This window comes from Hemibagrus wyckioides, linkage group LG09 (genome assembly GCF_019097595.1).
Source record: "Hemibagrus wyckioides isolate EC202008001 linkage group LG09, SWU_Hwy_1.0, whole genome shotgun sequence".
Classification (NCBI taxonomy): Eukaryota; Metazoa; Chordata; class Actinopteri; order Siluriformes; family Bagridae; genus Hemibagrus; species Hemibagrus wyckioides.
The window spans coordinates 17,568,187-17,589,983 of NC_080718.1; the positions used below are offsets into that span (position 1 = coordinate 17,568,187).

The window sequence follows — 21,797 nt, forward strand, 5'->3', positions numbered from 1 at the left end:
AGTAAACAGCCTAGGACAAACCTCAGTCCTGCTCATTTTATAACAGCAGACAATTTACTACGATCTGGTTTCACCTTTATGTTAGAATTTTGTTTTAGTTTTAAGAGCTAAAGAATGGAATTTACTGAAACTAATCTCGGTGTAATGATTGGATTTAAATCAACAAACAGCTGCTCTGCAGTTCCTTACACTGGTGGCCGGCACTGCTGAAGTTCAGCACAAGGTTCAAGTCCTTGCAGTGTACTACTACTACTACTACAGACTTCTGTTTGTTCACAGAGAAAAGACAGTGAGGCTTTATTGGACCTGATGCTTTGTTTCAATTTTGGGTTCATATATTCTAGTTAAATATGTGTGCCAACTTGATATAAAGCAGAACAACCTTTAATAACTTTCATTCATTTATTTTTGATGTTAAACATACATACACAGGTTTCAATTATTAGAAAACATATAAAAGTAAAGTTGGGGTCTGTCAGGTGCATGTAAAATGAGTCTACTGGATTATACTGTTGTCAGGTCAAGTGGGTTACATATTATCCTCATCAGAGTCGTCGTCTTCCTCCAATGAATCCTGGAAGAAGGAAAAAAAAAAAAAAAGTCAGGGATTATGCAAGAAAAACTAGAGACAAACCTGAGACCCAGAGCTTACTGCTGAAGGACTTACTTTAGCGTATTTCTCAGCCTCCTCTTTGATATCTTTTGGAACCAGCTCATGCCTTCCTTTTGTGACTGAAATGAGGGATAAATTCAGTAAGACATTTTAATGCATGTGGAATGTTTACTTTTCTCTTTAAAACAAATGAGTCTTTGCTACCTTCTCCGACCCAGCTCAGCTCCAATTCAAAGGCTTTGTCCTTCACCTCATCATGTACAATGTAGATGCTGTAAAAACAGAAGAAACTCATAAATCATTTCATAATCAGAAATAATGACTGGGTTTTCACCAGTACTTGTTGCTTGCTTATCATTTAAGTTATTATTCCAATTTTCTGACAAAAGTCAAAATAATAAATGTAATGTCCTAAGACCTATGTTTATTTAACCAACATACAGCTGTTTAATTGTGATAAAAGTGCTTACCATACTTTTCCTCAAGTTAATGTGTCACTTTTGTAACAAAGCATGCATCCAAAGTGATATTAAACAAACAACTTATTTTCTTTTTGGTCACTTGTAATGTGACATCATCTGATATGTGTTCCATTGGGTGTACAGTGCACTGCATGAGTTTTAAGATGTAAGTAGCAAGCAAACAAATCAACAGGAAATCATGTGTGATTCAGCCTTTATGTAGTATAATACTCCACTGGATCTTTGTGCTGCTCTTAAACGTTTTTGTTTTTTTAACAGGTACAAGTCGTCGTCATCTTTGTGACCGAACTAAAGTCATATCCTTGTAAAGAGATAATTTAAGACAACTGAATGTAAGAAAGAACTACCCGAGTCTACAATATACTGTATCCTCATATACACCGATCAGGCATAACATTATGAAGACAGATGAAGTGAATAACACTGATGGTCAGTATCTATTAAAAGTATCCTTTAAGTCCTGTATATTGCATGGTGTGGCCCCGCATCACAACTCACAGGACCTAAAGGATCTGCTGCCAACATCTTGGTGCCAGATACCACAGCACACCTTCAGGGATCTAGTGGAGTCCATGTTTTGATGGGTCAGGGCTATTTTGGCAGCAAAAGGGGGACCAACACAATATTAGGCAGGTGGTAGCCTAAATTGATGTGTTGTATTTTGTGTAATACTGAACTATTTCCTTAATAAAACAATTGTTCACAAAAAAAAAAATATTAGGCAGGTGGTCATAATCTTATGCCTAATTGCTGTATTACATCTGGCTGTAAAGAGCTGATGTGATCAAGCTGCCATATTTGCTTAAAGGGTTAAATAACAGTCAACAGCTATAGTCTGTTCCACCAGACGGTGCAGCAGCACATGGCTCAGTAAATTAACCATTGTCCATTTTATTGTTATTATGGAAATAACACTGAACCTTGTTCTGCTTATTCAGGTCCTTGCAAGTTGAGCCAGAATAAACAGGTGGAGTTAGAGAGGAGGAAACGTTTGATTGGTCAAAGCCAACTGCTACATGATTGTCTTATGTTTGCTCACTACAGAGGGTATAACAATGGTGCACTACACCCTTATACTATGTTCACAGCAGACCATTTAAATTTCATCTAAAGACAAAGTGCAACTCGTTTCTGAAAATTTTCTTCCTTTGGAAGCACTAAAACATTAAATCGTTGATGAGTAACAGCAAGTTAAATAAAACATCGAATTAATTAATTCGTTTTTTTTCTTCTTCTAAGCTTCAATGTAATGGGAATCAGACACATTATCTATGAATTTGTAATTTGCTAATAAGTCATCCATGTTGCACTGTACAGATGATAAGCACTGTTACAGCTGGGAAAAGAACTAAAATATGCAGGGTACAGGGTAATTCAGAACCAGTAATTAAACTGCACTCAAATAATCATGGAATAATCATCCAATAACCATCAAAATCTAATATTAGTGACTCCAACAAGTAATAAAACAAAATTTATGCAGAAACACTATATTGCCAAAAGACACCACTCCATATGATTGTATTCAGGCTTGGCCCCTTAGTTCCAGTAAAAGGAACTCGTAATGCTTCACCATACCAAGACATTTTGGACAATTTCTTGATCCAAACTTTGTGGGAACAGTTTGGGGATGACCCCTTCCTGTTCCAACATAACTACACACCAGTGCACAAAGCAAAGTCCATAAAGACATGGATGATCAGGTTTGGTGTGGAGGAACTTCACAGAGTCCTGACCTCAACCTGATAGAACACCTTTGGGATAAATTAGAGCAGACACTGTGAGCCACTCCAAAACAGAGACATGAGGCTTAATGGCCCTTTGCAGCTATAACAGCTTCAACTTTTCTGGGAAGGCTTTCCACAAGGTTTAGGAGTGTGTTTGTGAATTTTTGACCATTCCTCTAGAAGCACATTTGTGAGATCAGGCAATGATGATGGACATGAAGTCCTGGCTCACAGTCTCCACTCTATTCCATCCCAGAGTTGGGAGCATGAAATTGTCCAAAATGTCTTGGTACGCTGAAGCGTTAAGAGTTCCTTTCATTGGAAGTGGGGGGGGCAAGTCCAACCCCTGAATTTATGGATTTGGAGGGGTGTCCCAAAACTTTTGGCAATAGTGTATATACATATAAAACATCATGTAAATAAAATTGCAGGATAGTGCAGCATGTCTTGGCATTTTCTTTGTTTTTATGAAGTTTTCAGGAAAATGTGCAGATAGAGAGGTTCAGTACAAGTACGACAACCTAAAGGTTTCTTTCTGTATAGAATGCAGTCTAGCTATTAAACTCTAATATAGCTATAGATTGTACTTACATCTTTGCAACTTCTTTCACCAATTCTCGGCAGGTCATTTCTTTCATCTGTATAAATTAGGAGGACATAAAGGATTAGCTTCATCTTCAGCATTTTATATGTCCAACGAGAGCCAATTACATTCAGTTATCCTGGCATGCTGCTTCTTATTTCTCAGCAGTAGAGCTGATCAGAAAGTGTGTGTGTGTCCTTATAATCTGTACAATCAAATTTGTGTATGTGTAAATTTGAGCATAACCATTTAACAACCATAAAATCCTTGTTTAGGAGTTAAATCATCAAAAGCAACATTGTCAAGTGTAATAAGTAGAGTAGCACCAACACACAATTATGCACACAGGAACCTTGTACTAAAATTTAGGCACAACCCGGGATCATTAATAACTCAGTTAAATATAAGCACAAGAGACACCATGAAACACTTAATGAAGTGCAAATGGACACCTATATACATTAATGAAGCTTTAATGAAATCTGTCTTATTCAAATCGAAAAATGAATAAATCCTAGCTATTTGGGATGCCACAATTCTCAATATAATATTGAACTGTTCAGTACAGCATCCATGGTTCAATATGTGCTTATGAATTGTGGTATTTTTGGTTTTACATAGAGCTTCAATGCATTACATGTCTCATATTTCTCTCCAAACGGGTTGTGTGTGTGCGTGTGTCTGAGTCCATGCACAAGCATGAGGAAATGCCTCCTTGTAAGTAAACATCCAATCAGTATGCACTGAAACTGGGGGAATTTTGCTGGTGTTCGATATCATAGATTCAACATGGCAAATAGTGAAGAAAGGCAATATGAGGAAGCAATGTCTTTCAAATCTGTGGTCTGGGGACATTTTGGAATATAATGGAACATAAGTACTGTTTTACACATATCGCCTATTCAAGTGGCCGTGACACAGATTCTTGCTATCACTACCTACAGTTGAACTTCACTTTCTTTTAGAAACGTTATTTTTTTATATACATATATTTTTATACCTTCATTTTATCACACAATACACCTGCATTGTGTATAAATTGAATATACACCAACCAGGCATAACATTATGACCGCCTGCCTAATATTGCGTTGGTCCCCCTTTTGCTGCAAAACCAGCCCTGACCTGTCATGCACTGTGTATTCTGACACCTTTCTATCAGAAGCAGCATTAACTTCATCAATTTGAGCAACAGTAGCACGTCTGTTAGATCAGATCACACAGGCCAGCCTTCTCTCCCTACATCAATGAGCCTTGGCTGCCCATGACCCTGTCGCTGGTTCACCGCTGTTCCTTTCAAAAGACCACTTTTGATAGATACTGACCACTGCAGACCGGGAACACCCCACAAGAGCTGCAGTTTTAGAGATGCTCTGATCCAGTCGTCTAGCCCTTGGTCTTTGTCAAACTCGCTCAAATCCTTACGACTGCCCATTTTTCCTGCTTCTAACATCAACTTTGAGGACAAAATGTTCACTTGCTGCTAATATATCCCACCCACTAACAGGTGCCATGATTAGATAATTAGTGTTATTCACTTTACCTGTCAGTGCTCATAATGTTATGCCTGATGGGTGTTACTGATATAAATATTAATAACAATAAATTGAAGAGGTATTTTTTGCTTGTAAGTAAAATAAAGAAATAGTTTTGGAATAAAAAAAAACTGCATTTACTGCATTGTTTAGCACATATTAAAAAACATAAGAATGGAATACATATTAAAAAAATAAAATAAAAACCACACACAACCTGGGCCATCAGAACCAAACCAAAAAACTGAGGTACATACTGAGCAGTGGACTAACTATATTGTTGCATCCCTACTAGCTATAAGTAGAAGTCACATGGCTACTTGCATAGAAGGTGCCCATGATCTCGTTTCCATGCAGCTGAAGCTGAGTAATCAGTTCAGATCATTGCTCGTTTCTTGAAAATTTTGGATGTGAAATCATCTAGATGTCATTTCAGTGCTTGTTTCTATGCACACACATTATTCTTTCATATGCATCATTATAGTCTATGTATTATACTTTGATGAATAAGAATGGAGGATTCACATGATCTCAGATCAGTGGAAACCTACCTGAAGCTTCTCAATTTCTGTTTTTGCAGCTTGTTTGGCTTTTCCAATGGCACAACCCCAGTAACCCTAGAAACAGTGACATAATGTTAATACTTGTATTAAGATAAAGCACATAATGAAGCAAAACTGACACCATCTTACATATGAAATCCCTGATGGGTCGACCATGTACAGCTGGGGGCCCTCATCTTCATCATAAGAGCCAAGGATGAAACTAGAATCAGAAATGACAGAAAATGTCCTCTTCATATATCAAATATTTTATTAAACATAAAAAAACATCTACAAGTGTATTGGTATTGTTGCACGATAATCCTGTTTTGCATTCATTTGACCTACCTGCACCCAAACGGGCGTACAGCGCTGTATAACGTGTAGGCGTGGACATACATGGCGACTCTGTCTGATAGATGCTTTTTGAAAAGGAAAGAGAAATCACAAGAAAATTAATGACCAAAAGCACAATCATTATTTGCAAATAAAACAGTTATGAATGAATAAAGCAAGGATTTGTACAGGATTTTTGTAATAATATTTATTCAATATATGTAATAATAATAATAATATATTTAAAAGCATTATGCAAAGTATACTCCTCACTTGTACTATAATTACCACAACTAAAAATGATTGTCCAGATATTTTTAAACTATATAATACTAGGGAAATATTGACTGCACTGCCTTGTACATAATAATAATGGACCATGTTTAACCATCACAGCCTTCACTCTTACCTTCAGAGGGATATCATGGCCATAGTTGGAGCGGAAGTTGGATGCTTCTTCTCTTGCAACCTCAGCAAGAGATCTAGCATCTGCGAGCAGCCCTGCCACAGCCTAAAGACAGAGTGGAGAGTGATGTTCACATCTTATATTAAAGCATTAATCTTAAAGAAAAAAAATTATATATATATACACATAATAGTGAGGATGAAAGACTTAACAGCTATAAACACTGACAATGAAAACATTTTTTCTTCTTATACCAAAACAGACTAATTATAATTTTCTAAAGAACACAAATTTTATCCATAGTTTGTAGAGCTTGTTACAGAAAATCACCAAGTCCTTCAGCTTTACATCTGATTTTTTATAAAGAGCCGACACTGGAGACTCCTTCCATAAACATTAAACAAACTTAAACATTAAACAAATCTTATTATCTAGCTTCACTATAGTTTGTTACTATAGATATAATGTATTGGAACCAGAGCATTAATATTAACTCGTCTATTCTGGTAAAATCACAACAATTTCTGTTAGAAACCTGAAGCATATTCACTCACTTTCCAATTTATTAGGAACATCTGTGCACCTTCACGCAGTTATCTAATAAACCAATCATGTGTCAGCAACACAATGCATAAAAACATGCAGATACAGATCAAGTTAATGTTTCCAGCAAACATCTTAATGTGATCTCTGTGACTATAAGCATGGCATGGTTGTTGGTGCCTTATAGGATGCTTTGACTATTTCAGAAACTGCTGATGTGGGTTTTTCACACACACACACACACACACACACACACCAGTTTCTAGAGTTTACACAGAATGGTGCCACCCAAAAAAAACAACAAAACATACAGTAAGCAGTAGATCTATGGGTGGAAGTGTTGTTGGGTGAGGTTACACAACATTTTGGTGAACAGAAAAGCAGCTCAGAACTTGCTAAACACTGAGGTAGATGGGTAAAAACAGCAGTCTACATCAGGTTCCAGTCCTGTAAGCCAAGCACAGGAATCTCACCTTAGCACATCTGTTACCCACAACTGTGCTACAAACACAGGAGTAACTCTTCGGTCAAGTGAATGGCTGACTAGTGAACTGCATGAATGAGGGTACAGGTGTACCTATTAAAGTGGTTTGGTGAGTACAATGACCAGCCATAACATTATGACCACCTGCCTAATCTTATGTTGGTGCCCCTTTTGCTGCTAAAACAGCCCTGACCCATCAAAGCATGGACTTCACTAGATCCCTGAAGATGTGCTGTTTATCCAGCACATCCCACAGATGTTTGATTGGATTGAGATCTGAGAAATTTGAAGGCCAAGTCAACACCTCAAACTCATTGTTGTGCTCATCGAACCATTCCTGAACCATTGTTTGCTTTGTGGCACGACACATTATCCTGATAAAAGAGGCCACAGCCATCAGGTAATACCATTTCCATGAAAGGGTGTAGATGGTCTGCAACAATGCTTAGGTAGGTGGTACAGCAGCAGTAACTTGTCTGTTAGATTGGACCACACGGGCCAGCCTTTGCTCCTCATGTGCATCAGTGAGCCTTGGCTGCCCATGACCCTGTCGCCGGTTCACCACTGTTCCTTCCTTGGACCACTTTTGACAGATACTGACCATTGCAGACCGGGAACAATCCACAAGAGCTGCAGTTTTGGAGATGCTCTGATCCAGTCGTCAATATGTTTCCTTGCTGCCTATTATACCCCACCCACTAACAGGTGCCATGATGAGGAGCTCATCAGTCTTATTCACTTGCTCATAATGTCATGCCTGATCTGTGCCACAATCCCACCACAACTGTTACCCTTTCCTTTGTTTTTTGAACAAATACAACACTTTATATTATGGATATAATCACGCACCATGCCAACATGACGATCGATGTTGAAGATACGCTTGTTGGAGCCTTCCTCATACAGTTTGGACAGCACCAACTTCTCCACACCGAACACTACTCCATCTTTGCAGCGGATTCCAATGGCTGTGCTACAGGAACAAGCAAAGAACTTCAACATGTTGTACATATATGCGACAGAAACATTTAGAAAGGTGAACAGAAAAAAATGGCACTTACCTGCTATTTTCAACTGCTTTCATGGCATACTCTACTTGAAACACCCTGCCATCCGGCGAAAAAGTGGAGGCAGACAAGTCATACTAGATTGAGATGAATGAATAGATAGATAGATAGATAGATAGATAGATAGATAGATAGATAGATAGATAGATAGATAGATCATAGAAGTGTTCATTAAGGCATAACAGCAGAACTAATAGATGGTTCATAACATACAAATATAGCACATGTATTGATTTATTATTCATTAATATGATCATTTATTATGTCACTAACACGAAAGCAAGCATTTATTTGCCTTAAGAGGAAAAAGACGACTACTTTCACTTTTGTTAGCCACTTAGCTAACGCTGTGTCATTTGAGCTGGGAGTTTAGCTTGTTATTCATTGTTAGCATGCAGTGACTCAGCAGAGACATAACCGAAAATAAAGTCCTGACTTCAACTAGAGGCCTGAACCTTCATTAAATAACTCATCAGAGTATTATTCCTACATTCTGACTCTAACTACTAAACCAACATAAGCTCCATTTTGCACTTGAGGAAGTCCCTCAGAATGTGCTCCAGTGCGGTGTGAGAGCAGCGCAGCTACAAACACCTGAGCCTTCGTTAAAGATCACACTCGATATATTACAAAACTGAAGCAGTTAAATAAACAGAGACGAACACTGAATATAAACTCACCCCGGTCCCAATAGAACTCATTTTACTCTACACCTGTACACTTGAGTTTAGCAGAAAAATCACCTCCTAGCTAACTATAGCATCTGCTAACGTTAGCGGCAATTCCTGACTGAACGAGGTACCGCGCAATAAGGACGCCTCTGATTGGACGCAATATCAACCAATCACGACGTAGTTACAATGCCCCAGTCATGTGACACTCGCTTCACGGGATACGACGGAAGAGGAGAGTGACAAATATTTTGTAATAAATTTTAGATTCATATTTATATTTGCTAAATTCTATATTCATAAATGCACATTTACTAATAATAAACCAATAATGAAAGCACACAATTTTTAGAAAATAGCAAAAGCTTTAAAAAAAAAATACTACGGCTCCGTGAGTGTTATGACATTGGACTTTTATTTATTTAATTAATTATTTGTGCCCCTTTGCTGTTGTTGCCTGTTTGTACCCTTATATGTTATGTTTTTTAAGCCCCCTGCTGTTCTGTGTTTGTATTTGTTCTTGGTTCAATAAATAATAATTAAAAAAGAAAAAGTCTCTGGTATAGATTGTGAATGGAATTCTTAACGCTGATTGGACGAGACATCTGTCACTCAAGATATAAACTCAAGTTAATTGTGTATTTAACTTTATTTCTTGTACATGTGTGGAGTTCTGCGTTCACTTTAAATCTTTTTTTTTTTTTTATTGTGATTTATATGCTGTATTTATTTGCTTCTTAAATATCTTGTAGTTTTTGTTCTTAGCACTGCACCTGTAACGTCTGGACAGTTAGCATATTACCCTGTGTATACCGAATATTTGTAAGATGTACAGTGTGCAATTCACAACCTGTCTTGTCTTACTGTCTCTATTGCTGCTGAATATCTGGAATTTCCTTCGGGATCAGATAGATAGATACTTTATTCATCCCAAAGGGAAATTCACAGTTTCCAGCAGTATCCACAAACACAGGTAATAGATAAAATAGGAAAGAATATAACAAAAATACTAAAAAACCCAAATTAGGGTACAAAATATAACAATATAATATAATATATATAATATATATATGCTATAAGAGCAGAGCTGTGTTCATATACACATGATTCAACTTTCTACTGCCGCAGCAAGCTGTACATCTGGGTATCTTGAGTGACAGATGTCTCGTCCAATCAGAGTTAAGAGTTCCATTTGTTTACAGATTTGTTATTTTATTTTCTGATTTATTTTGTTTACAGATTTGTTATTTTATTTTCTGATTTATTTTGTTTACAGATTTGTTATTTTTATTTTCTGATTTATTTTGTTTACAGATTTGTTGTTTTTATTTTCTGATTTATTTTGTTTACAGATTTGTTGTTTTTATTTTCTGATTTATTTTGTTTACAGATTTGTTATTTTTATTTTCTGATTTATTTTGTTTACAGATTTGTTGTTTTTATTTTCTGATTTATTTTGTTTACAGATTGGTTATTTTTATTTTCTGATTTATTTTGTTTACAGATTTGTTATTTTTATTTTCTGATTTATTTTGTTTACAGATTGGCTATTTTTATTTTCTGATTTATTTTGTTTACAGATTGGTTATTTTTATTTTCTGATTTGTTATTTTGTTTTCTGATTTGATATTTTGTTTCTTGGCCACCGTAGAACTCTTTTTGAATAAACACCTGAAATGTAATAAAGTTTATTTATAATACGAATTATATATTTTTAAAAAATTATATATATAAACAATTTGTGTCAAAAACCTGAAGCAGATACAATATCCGCCCACTTTAACAGGAATACTTTCATACAGGGACACATTCATGCAGTTATCTGATCAGCTATAATACCAAGAGCTCTAATTAATGTTCTCATCGAACATCAGAATGAGGGAGAGTGTGATCTCTTTAAGTGTGACTTTAAGCATGGTATGGTTGTTGGTGTCAGATGGGCTTGAGTATTTCAGAAACTGCTGATCTCCTGGGCTTTTCACACACAACAGTCTCTAGAGTTCACACACAAAGGCTGTTATACCATCAAAGAAACAGAATCAGGCTTAAATGGCCATGTATGTTGACAAAGAACTTGTATTTGGTTACACAGTAGCTCACAGTTTATATAAGTGACATTAAACATTGCATTCTAGTACAATAGCATACATTCCTACTAGAGTATACTTGCTGTTTACACACACACACACACTTATAAACCTTGCACTTGCATACGTTGTTGAGAATTGTTTAAGTAGATTAGATTAGAAGATTTGAAGTAGTAGGATAGACTAAATTAAGATATTTTATTAAAGATAGCTGGATGCCAAGTCTTTGAGATATCAAGTCACAGAAGGGTGTCCACATACTTTTGGCCATGTAGTGTATATCATATTTTTAAACTATATCCTGGATAAATCTTGATCCTACATTACTAATTTAAAAAGGAAGTAATTACTGATGGTGTTCATCACCAATCTGCAACCAGGATTCAGGAGAAAAAAAAATCTAGGTATAGATTAGACTGCAAAATATTTCATCAAACTTAAATGGATACCAGTACAGAGTTTTTGGGAAGTACTGACGCTGATACTCATACCTGAAAACAAGCACTGAAACTTTATATCTGCTTCACAGCTCCAGGGTCTCCAGTGTGATCCTCAGTGTCTGTACAATATTTAACAGATTTTCTTTATACCCTAGATAGGTTGTCAGTGTGCTCCCACCACAATGCCAGTTTTCCAGGGATAGAACGCCTAATGCAAGATGAACCTGTACAGATTAAAGCAGTTCCTGAAAATGGAAGCGTGAATGAATGAATTAGCTTTATATTTTGTTGAAATATTATAAACCTTTCATTCTCATTCAGGAACAAAGTTCATCTGCTGTCCTTACATAAAGTGTTCAAAATTCAGGTTTTGTTTCACTCCAAAGCTATTTCTGCCAAATAAATGGTTTTAAATTCTTATTACAGTCAGTAAATATCAATTATTTGAGTTTTAATTATACACAAAGCTGATAGGATTATCCTTATTCACCAAGTCAAAGTGAATAACCATGTAATTATTACTACAGTAATCTCAGCTATTACAGTGACATCTACGGTTATTGTGTATTTATCTATTTCAATGTAAGGCCTTGCTTAGGTGATAACTAACAGCTCACACAATAAAACAAATATGTTCTGATCACTGTGGAGTGTTTAGTGGTGTCAGTGTTGTTAAAGAGGAACTCTTTTACCCATACTCTGCACTGTTCGGGAGGTTTCAATGCTGTGTGCAATATTTCTCAACACAAAAAAACAACAAAATGTCAGAAAAGCAGTCAGAAATGGGATGCAAGTTTTAATTACATAAGAATAAAAAGGAGCACATATCAGAAACACATCTTCACTTGTAACCTAGGATTATTCATTCATCAAACGTGGTACAGAAATATAAAAACAGAACAGGTAAAAAGTGCAGTATGTGCACTGCCACACCAGACAGAGAACAGATATGTTTACTTGCACTCAAGTATGGCTCATTACTACGCTACATTTCATCCAGGAACATCAATCATTGTGTGCATTTTTTTACGACCATTTTACGAACTTACGACCATCTGAATATGTATAGAATTATACATATAACAACTCAAAAACTGATTTCCCGCTGCATTTCTTTTTTTACTTCATGCAATACAAAATACTCCTACTTCTGAGCATGTGGTCTCAATAATAGTAAGGCTGAAACTAACCTCATCCAGTCTGCCACTTAGCTGCTTGAATCCAAAATAGCAACGCTCGGCTAATCCCTGAGACACGTTGGGCTATCAGCAGCTAAGTGTCTGAAAACATTTCTGATAGTGCTCACAGGATAGAACACCACTCAGTTGTGCCTCATACAGGAGGGTAACAAGAAAAAAACAAAATCACCCTCGTCCATGCATCAATCCAGGTATCAGTCAACAGATTTCATAGAGATCAAGTAGCAACAAATTCTTCCATAGGCACAGGAGGTAGGTAGATAATTGGTTCATTCTGAAGGGACTGAAAGAAGCTACAAGGATGAAGACCCATGAAACCCTGACATGCTCTGCTCAATTAACATTTCTGTAAATTAACCAGAACTATGGAATTAATAACTAGAACTTTTGCCATTCCACAAAGTTCCCCATGCGGTGACCAAGGAATCTCAATGCTGTGACCTCTTTTCTAGGCATTTCTTGAGATTTTTAAGATGAAGTAAATGTTCATGGAAGATGAGTGGCTTTGCTGTGAAAGTTCAATAAAAATCAACACAAACTGATATAAAAGAGAAAGAAAAAAAAGGAGGAAAGGTTTGGCTGTACTTCGTCATCGCCTCAAATCAGGTATAAAAGGAAACGTTTATGTGATTAAAAAAAAAAAAAAAAAAAAGACAAAATGCTGAGAAGCAAAGAACAGATGTGAAGTAAGAGTCTTTTTTTGCAAGTGGTCAAATAGTATATGCAGCAATGCAAAGCATTGGTTATAGGTATGTTGTGGCAAATTCAATTAAGAACAAAAAGTCTCCATTAAAAGGAGGACTAAAAACTAAAATAATTTTTAAAAAATCTTTTAATTCTTGGTGACTATAGATAAAGGGTTTAAACCAATCCCCTTTAAAGTTTCCAGCATTTTGGTGAATAAGTAAGAGATGACTGGCCCCAGAGATATGCAAATGCTCTGGCACTAAATTAAACACACATCTGAAGGTTTCATATGCACGCAACCAAAACAAAGACAGAATGAACTGTAGAATTTCGGAATCCAACAATAATGTTGCACTTGATTTGTAAGACTATAGCTTAACATAAAAGTCTTCATATATGTGGGATGTTTGCACAATGGGGCTAGCGATTCAGAGTTCACTTCCCTTCTGCTCTGTTAGATCTGAAGCACGAGGCCAGCAGCAGAGATGTTGTCTCCTCCCCCGGCAGTCTGATACACCTCAGTGCACACGAGCACGGGAGCCACACAGATCTCATATTCGTCCTCGGCCCAGCAGGAAACAGGCCGGGATTCCTGGAGGGGAATTCTCTGGCTTCCTTCCCTCCTGCTTACAGAGAATGATTCGTCCAAGATGAGGCGTGCCTTGCTGGGGTCGATGTCGGCTGAGCCGCACACGTGCCGGTTGGCGGTGAGTGAGGCCTTGGCCGTGGCTGACATGGTGTTCTTCCACTGAGAGCCGTGCGTGACAATCATCGCCTGGAAGGCCAGAGTGTGAACGTGTAGCCTGGTGAGGGCTCGACCGCGGCCGGTCTGCCTGTGCCTGAGATTCACAATGCGGTAAAGCTCGCGCATCTGGTCCAACACGGTGGCCACACGAGGGTTGGGGTCTGACAGCACGGTCACAGTGCTGCCACGAAAAAGGCTCAACAGGTTAGGCAGTTCCTGTTCGTTCATGCCCAGAGAATCAGCATGAGGAAGCACAAGCTCTAGCAGGTTAGACATCAGAGCCTCATCAACAAAGCTGGCCATTTCAAAATGCACGTTGGTCTGAGGTGAAGCTGAAGACAGCAGATGAGCCAGGCGATTCAGCAGAGCCTCACGCTCTCCTGGAAAAGAGTTCATCATCAGCTTAAGTCTGACCCCATGACTCATAAATGCTGAAGAAAAACTCTGACACAATACATACCAATCACATAAAAGTAACAGCTGGTAATATTTTTACCTGTAAAGCATGATCTGAGAATCTGCAGGAACTTATATGCTTCATAAAATACAAAAACTAAAGCCACAAAAAATAAAAAAAGTTACATGCCCAGGTTTTATTCTCAGCATATAACACACATTCTTTTATCTTGAGCACATCGCTAGACCTCCTGAATTAGTTCAACCCAGACATCAGCAGTATGGCATGTGTGTGAGGGAGTGTGTAAGTTTAGCTAAGCCTGCTTTTGCTCCAGGGCAAAAAAGGTAAAGCACAAAATCAACAGAAAAATGTTTCCCATGCTAGCTAAAGGATTACACAGGACCATGTGTACCATACATTCACACCAAGCAGCACTGACTATAAATATGAAAAATCAGTATTCAGTTCTACTCAAACTTACTAAAGCATAAACATTACAAAAGCATGAATTGGCTTCTCTTGGATTTACTTCTGAATGACAAATATTTGCCAATACAAGCTGAAGAATGGCTGCAAACTAGGAAAATAAATACAGAAAAATCTTATAGCCTTCAAGAGACTTGTTATTAAATATAAACTGTGATGTGTTTGAGGCATTCTCTATCCTTTCTAACTATGTGTTATGATTATATGTGAATCCACTGAGCCCACCTTGCTTGAATGGAAAGTTGTCCATCATCTGAAGGCCTCCCACCACCAGCAGGTCAGGCTCAAAGCTCTGCAGCTTCTTGTCAAACTCTTCAATCGAGTCTAAGTATGGGTTGTGGTCATCACTGTGGACAATATACCTGCATACAAGAACCAGGTTTCACAATCAAAGAAACAGATTAGCTGATATGAGCAGTGATCCTTCCCAAAGTAATAAAATAAACCTCCTTAAATGGACACAAACAATGTTATGTTTAATAATTTGTCATGGCAGTTTTCCGTTTTTCATGTGTGAGCACTGATGGTGATGAACACATGCTAATCAAAGTTTGTGGTGATTTTAATGATTTGAATATTTTGACTAGAGCAGTGGTGGCTCAAGTGGTTAAGGCTCTGGGTTGTTGATCAGATTGGAAGGTCAGGGTTCAAGCTGTTACTGTTGGGCCCTCACTGCTCCAGGGGTGTTGTATAATGGCTAACCCTTGAGCTCCGACCCCAACTTTCAAAGTATGCAAAGAAAGAATTTTACAGTGCTGTAATGCATATGTGACAAATAAAGAATTCTCTGGTGGCTCAAGTGGTTAATGGAGGTTGTTAACCTGAAAGTCAGGCCCAGAACCGCTAAGCTGCCACTGTTGGGCTCCAAGTGCGCCCTGAACCCAACTTCCTCAGCTGGGATATGAGAAGAAAAGAATTTCACTGTGCTATAATGTATACGAGGTGATAATAAAGCCTTCTTCCTCTTCCTGAATTGTCTCTTTTATACGATCTCAGCTCGATCAGATTATTCACAAACTATTTCCTTCAGTTTGTCCTGAATATGAAGTATGTCCCAGTTTGTACAGAATTAGTACCGCTCTCGTTTAGACTCAACACTAAGTCTCATCAGTAAGAGGCATATTCTTTTAATATGTCCAACCAATCACATGCTCCTTCACAGCCCACAGGATGCCCAATCTTATCTGTAACAATAGATGGTATGAGTGCAGGTTTTCCTTCCAATAGAGCAGGAGCCACACCTTATACCACAAGTTTAATTAGTTGAGCTAGCTTTCTAAGTTATACTATGAGGTGTGGCTTCTGCATGGTTTGAATGAACACTGGCATCCACACCACCTTTCTGTAGAAGCCTGGACACCCTCTGTGTATACAAAGCAGGAAAAAGCTGCCAAGCATTTTTGTGAACAAGAAATATGAGTACATGGAGGTGAACAAGAGCGATTTGCTCAGTTAAAAATGTTCGTTCAAAAACAGCTTCATTCACAAATGAAACACAACTAGATCGAGTTATTCAAACTGGGGCCAAATTCAAGTGAGACAGTGATGACCTAGAGCTCATTTATCATTCAACCATTTCATTCAAATTAGTCTATTTGACACCTTTCTTCTCCCTTTTTTTCCAGTAGACTCAAAGCACGCCTGAGGTTGTGCCGTGGAACATCTACGGTCATTAGCGGATAAGACGAATAGTCTTTGTTTTAGGCATTGATTCTCCAGGTGTAAAAGGTGCATCTTCACCACTGTTATCACTGTTGTGCATAAACATTTAAGAAAGCCTTCAATCTATAAAACCTTACGTGACAGCTTAGTAGTTTTTTTTTTTTAAACATGCTTTAATTACACTCTCATTTAGGTCATGCACACACTGCAAACTATCTTCATCTTAATCATATATTGTATTTTCTCAATTATGTATTTATAAAGCATTACTTCCTACCCATGTTCCACTACACAAACCAAGACCCTAAAAATTTTAAAGAACACAAATCAAAATTTTTCTAAAACGCTATATGCCTTTTTCCACAACTATTTTAATTCAAAATATCTTCCAATATCCATATTTCCCCTAATGGTGACTTAAAGTACCTTAATGTGTATTTTGGTGCAACATTAAACACCCAGATTATCAGACAATGAGTGCGTCAATATTTATGACTAACAGAGAATTAGAAGGAGGATGAATGCCACTCCAAAATTAGATTTGCTGCAGCATTCGTGCAAAGTAGTTTACATAACCTGTTTTGCAAACACCAGCCCAAATAAAATCAGCCTGGTTATTCAAAATATATTCACATGCCAGGAAAGCAACCCTAGCAAGCTATTCTGAATTTCTAACCACCAACCTGAATTTCTAACCTTTCTACACAGATATCAGCCTTAAACACTAACACATACTTACTCTTCAGCCACAAATAAACTGACCAAATGAGCACTTGCCACCTCCGTTAAAAAAATATCCAGTTAATCAGTATAAGACTGTGAAACAACTGCAAAGGCTATAGGCGTGCTGACCTGTTTGCTCTTCGGGAGGTGTACGGCCCCCATGTTGCCCCAGAGGGATACTCCAGGATCAGATGAATATCTGGTTCCTCCACTGTGTTACCTGCCACTACAAAGAGAAGGCAAAATTATCACAAAACAACTAGACTTCAGGATGGCAAAACAGTCTGTTTAACTGTAGTGACAGTCATTTCAAACGAGTACATACATATAACTGAGGGAACACAGCCATTTAAGCTTTATTCACTACATACCAACAGCAGAGAATGAAACCAAAGAAATTTTCATAATATGGAGATGAAAATTAAGGCAGTGGTGGAATCTGACCTGTGATATGTTCAGAGAGGTAGTCATTAAAGTCAGGGCTGAAGCTGCCACCAAGTAGCACATCACAGCCCTCGCTGGCCATCCTGCCTGCCATCACCGGTGCATTACCTCCAACTGACCAGCGGTTTCCTGGCAACTCTCGAGAGGCCTCCACCAGCTGACTGAAGAGTGTGTCGTTCACCACCAGCCTCCTACAAGACAAGCAGGAATGAAAAGAAAAGAAGAAATTAAGTAGTAGTAATAATAATAATAATAATAATAATAATAATAATAATAATAATAATAATAAAAGCACTTGCAATCATCTTTAGTCTGCATCACATATACCTGTATTCCATCTATGAACTACCCTTACTGGACACTAACTGTTCAACAACCTAAAAATTTAAGCGTATGTGAACTTAAATGTAATGAGAAGCGTTTAAGGAAATCTTATTAGACAAAGGGTCTTTAGAAACTGAATGGCTGCCAGGAGTGTTGTGCATTCTGAGTTGCTTTTCTGCTCACCATAGTTGTAAAGAGTGATTACTTGATGTTATTATGGACCTCCTGTCAGCTTAGACCAGTCTGGTCATACTCAATTCAATTCAGTTTATTTGTATAGCGCTTTTTGCAATGGACATTGTCTCAAAGCAACTTTACAGAAGCATAGAAACATTGAAAATTATAAGGTTTAAAGTTAAGTTACTATTTTATCCCTAATGAGCAAGCCTGAGGTGACAGTGGTGAGGAAAAACTCCATGAGATGATATGAGGAAGAAACCTTGAGAGGAACCAGGCTCAGAAGGGAACCTATCCTCATTTGGGTGACACTGGACAGTAAATAATGTAAATGTTGACAAATGTCCTTTCTTCTACAGTTTAGTCATGAAGAATTGTGCAACCAAGAGCTCCTGAGGAACTAATAGGGTCAGTGTGGTTTCTGAGTTAGTCACTGACAGCACTAATTCCTTCCTGCCGAAAGCTGACTGAGGCAACGGCAGTTCAAAGACGGCTTGATAGTCTACAAGGGGTTTTATCCACAGCAGTCCCCTGGCTGATTGAAAAACTGCATAAATGGGCTGATGTGTATGCGTGATTCTCCTCTGATATCTCTCATCAACAACTCTGCACACTCTTCACACACAGGATTTTTTTCTTCTAGATTCTCTGTGTATAAATCCCACGAGGTCAGCAATTTCTAAAATACTCAAACCAGCAACATCCATTGCACAGTCAGTCACATTTTCCCCTACTGCATTTAGATGGGTGTGAATGTTATCTGAAGCTGTATCTTCATGAGGTTAAGAACTGTGTCACAGCCATGTGATTGGCTGATTGAATAACTGCATAAATGGGCTGGTGTATATGTACTTACACTTGCACTGTAGCTTAATGTTCAAAGAATGTGGTAAACAATATACACTATATATAAATCAAATGAGTGAGTCAAGCTTTCAGGAAGAGCTTGTTTTACTACACTGTACACATTTCAAACTCATGAAGGCAATGTGTGATATAACAATCAGTCAGATTATGAAGAAGACTGGTTATTCAGGTACATCAGGAGCAATTTCATAAATTATCCTATAAGAATAAGAGCAAAGATCTATGAGAGGACTGTTTAAGTCTTGGAGACTCCCCTTACAATGACAGGCATTTGCACACTCCTGATATTTGAGTACTGTGGTAGAAAAGCAGGTCTGCGGTAGAAGTAGGTTCACCCCGCTGCAGAAAACAACCTGAAAGTCTGTTCACACATACAGAATCATAACACACTTACTCAGAAGCTGCTCCCGGTGCAAAAAAGTAGGCAAAACTCTGAGCGAGCTGTTCCGCATTCTCAATGTAGTCGTGATGCAGAGGCTGATCAGTTGGCTGCAGTCCAATCTTGTTCAGCAATGTCACACCATCCACAATAATGTCCACACAGCCCCCGAACCCTGATAATTAAAGGAGTGAGAGATGACACCCGAGATAGCAGACATTACTGACATCAACTGGCTCTGCTGCCTACATCGCTTCTGCTGCGTTAAGCATTTACACATAGGGCATATTAGTAAATGTGGCACACGCAAACAATAACGATTATCTTTCACCATAATGGCCTTTTTAAACTGATCTAATCTCACAGCTGCCTAATCTTCGAACCTGACTATCCAGCAAAGCACATGGCCACAATAAGGCAACAGTTTTGTTGTTCTAGGATCCGAAACCCTGACCGGGGAGTACATTTTCTGCTCTAACACAATCAGAGCAAACACAACAAGTCATTTGCATGCATGTACTCATGAAGCAGGGACGAGAACCTGTGGTCTAATTTAAAGCTAAAAGATTTGGACTTTGGATTTTTTTTTTTTTTTAAATCAAAAATATATGGCAACCCTCAGCTAAACCATAAGCTTCAGATCAATGAAATAATCCGTCTTTTATCAGGGAGTCGTCTTTAAAACCCTTTGTGTGTAAAGTGCAAGGTTGATGATGACATCAGATCATAGAAAGCATGCTGATTACCCACTAATAAAGACTGGATCAGACGTTTTAATTAGGTCAAAGCCTCTGAATAATTACAGTTTTAACCATAATTAAAACTACAGTAGTTACATATAAAAAAAAAAAGCATGTAAAGTGATAGGAGAGTAAAGTGGTGAATGGGTGAGAGTGCTGAGAATGTGTAAAATAATCCTCTCCGGGAAATAGAGCAGGGGGATGAAGAGTGCGCGTGCTGCTCACGTCAACACAAACAGCCGAGGGGTTTGGCTTCTTAAACTTATCTGGATAACTAAACAGGATGGGTTATGTGAACAGAAATGAAAATGCATGCTTAGATGTTAGATAAAAGCATGGGAACAGCAGAGGAGCAACAGTAGTGAAGTGTTGAGGAAACTGTAGTTACCTATGGCCACTCTGGGTCTGGCGATGTTATTCATTCCCACTTTCCGTTCAGCGCGGAGTAAAGAGGACAGCACAGCTCCCAGCCGATCGTCCAGCACCGACTGAGGGGAGCGGAACCAGTAGGCGAGCAGAAGCACGGTGAAAGACAAAACGGTGCCATATTTTACACTAGAGCGCAACTCCACAGCCATTGCACTCCAACCCTGAAACTCCACTATTAATGAAGCTGGCCAGCTGAGAGACGACAGCAAAGCACAGGGAGGGGGCGGAGTCGAGCGAGCCTCAACCAGTGAACAAAATGTGCTGCGTCATATCCGGGTCTGAATGATTCAAAATGGTCGTCAGAATAAAAGTGTGTGTGTGTGTGTGTTGACTTTATTATTTTGTTCTTCCTTTATACACTATATTGGGACACCCCTCCAAATCATTGAATTCAGGTGTTGTTTTCAGGGGTTGGGCTTGGCCCCTTAGTTCCAGTGAAAGGAACTCTTAACACTTCAGCATACCAAGACATTTTGGACAATTTCCTGCTCTTTGTGGGAACTGTTTGGTGACCCCTTCCTGTTTCAACATGACTGCACACCAGTGCACAAAGCAAAGTCCATAAAGACATGGATGAGCGAGTTTGGTGTGGAGGAACTGCACAGAGATCCTGACCTCAAACTGATAGATCACCTTTGGGATGAATTGCGAGCCAGACCTTCTCGTCCAACATCAGTGTCTGACCTCACAAATGCGCTTCTAGTGGAATGGTCAAAAATTCCCATAAACACACTCCTAAACCTTGTGGAAAGCCTTCTTCCCAAAAGAGTTGAGGTTGTTATAGCTGCAAAGGGTGGGACAACTCCATATTACATTCACATGCATGTAAAGGCAGATGTCCCAATATTTGCCAATATAGTGTATATTCACATGTCGATTTTCTGGTGTACTTGGAATCATTATTCTGTCGCATGGTCCAGTTTTTTGCCGAGCTTAAGCTGCTGGACAGATGGCCTCACATTTGTCTCAAGTATATTCTGGTATAAAGTGCTGTTCATCACTGTCTCAATGATTGTAGGTTT

At 38.3% G+C, this 21,797-nt stretch overlaps 2 protein-coding genes across 2 annotated transcripts; both read right to left on the reverse strand.

Annotated features, from left to right (window-relative positions):
* Window positions 1-368: 368 nt before the first annotated feature.
* psma3 (proteasome 20S subunit alpha 3) lies at window positions 369-9,157 on the reverse strand. The gene is made up of 11 exons (XM_058399962.1): window positions 8,999-9,157; window positions 8,313-8,395; window positions 8,101-8,224; window positions 6,228-6,329; window positions 5,831-5,904; window positions 5,633-5,705; window positions 5,492-5,557; window positions 3,414-3,460; window positions 818-885; window positions 668-732; window positions 369-574 (listed from the first exon to the last, which is right to left on the reverse strand). The coding sequence occupies exons 1-11, from the start codon at window positions 9,017-9,019 to the stop codon at window positions 530-532; spliced, it is 768 nt and encodes a 255-aa protein (XP_058255945.1). The 5' UTR covers window positions 9,020-9,157; the 3' UTR covers window positions 369-529.
* A 4,192-nt stretch (window positions 9,158-13,349) lies between these two features.
* Window positions 13,350-21,001, reverse strand: adpgk2 (ADP-dependent glucokinase 2). The gene is made up of 6 exons (XM_058399878.1): window positions 20,735-21,001; window positions 19,622-19,781; window positions 17,860-18,050; window positions 17,545-17,641; window positions 15,256-15,392; window positions 13,350-14,527 (listed from the first exon to the last, which is right to left on the reverse strand). Exons 1-6 carry the CDS (start codon window positions 20,922-20,924, stop codon window positions 13,857-13,859), a joined length of 1,446 nt encoding a protein of 481 aa, XP_058255861.1. The 5' UTR covers window positions 20,925-21,001; the 3' UTR covers window positions 13,350-13,856.
* Between the last annotated feature and the right edge of the window lie 796 nt (window positions 21,002-21,797).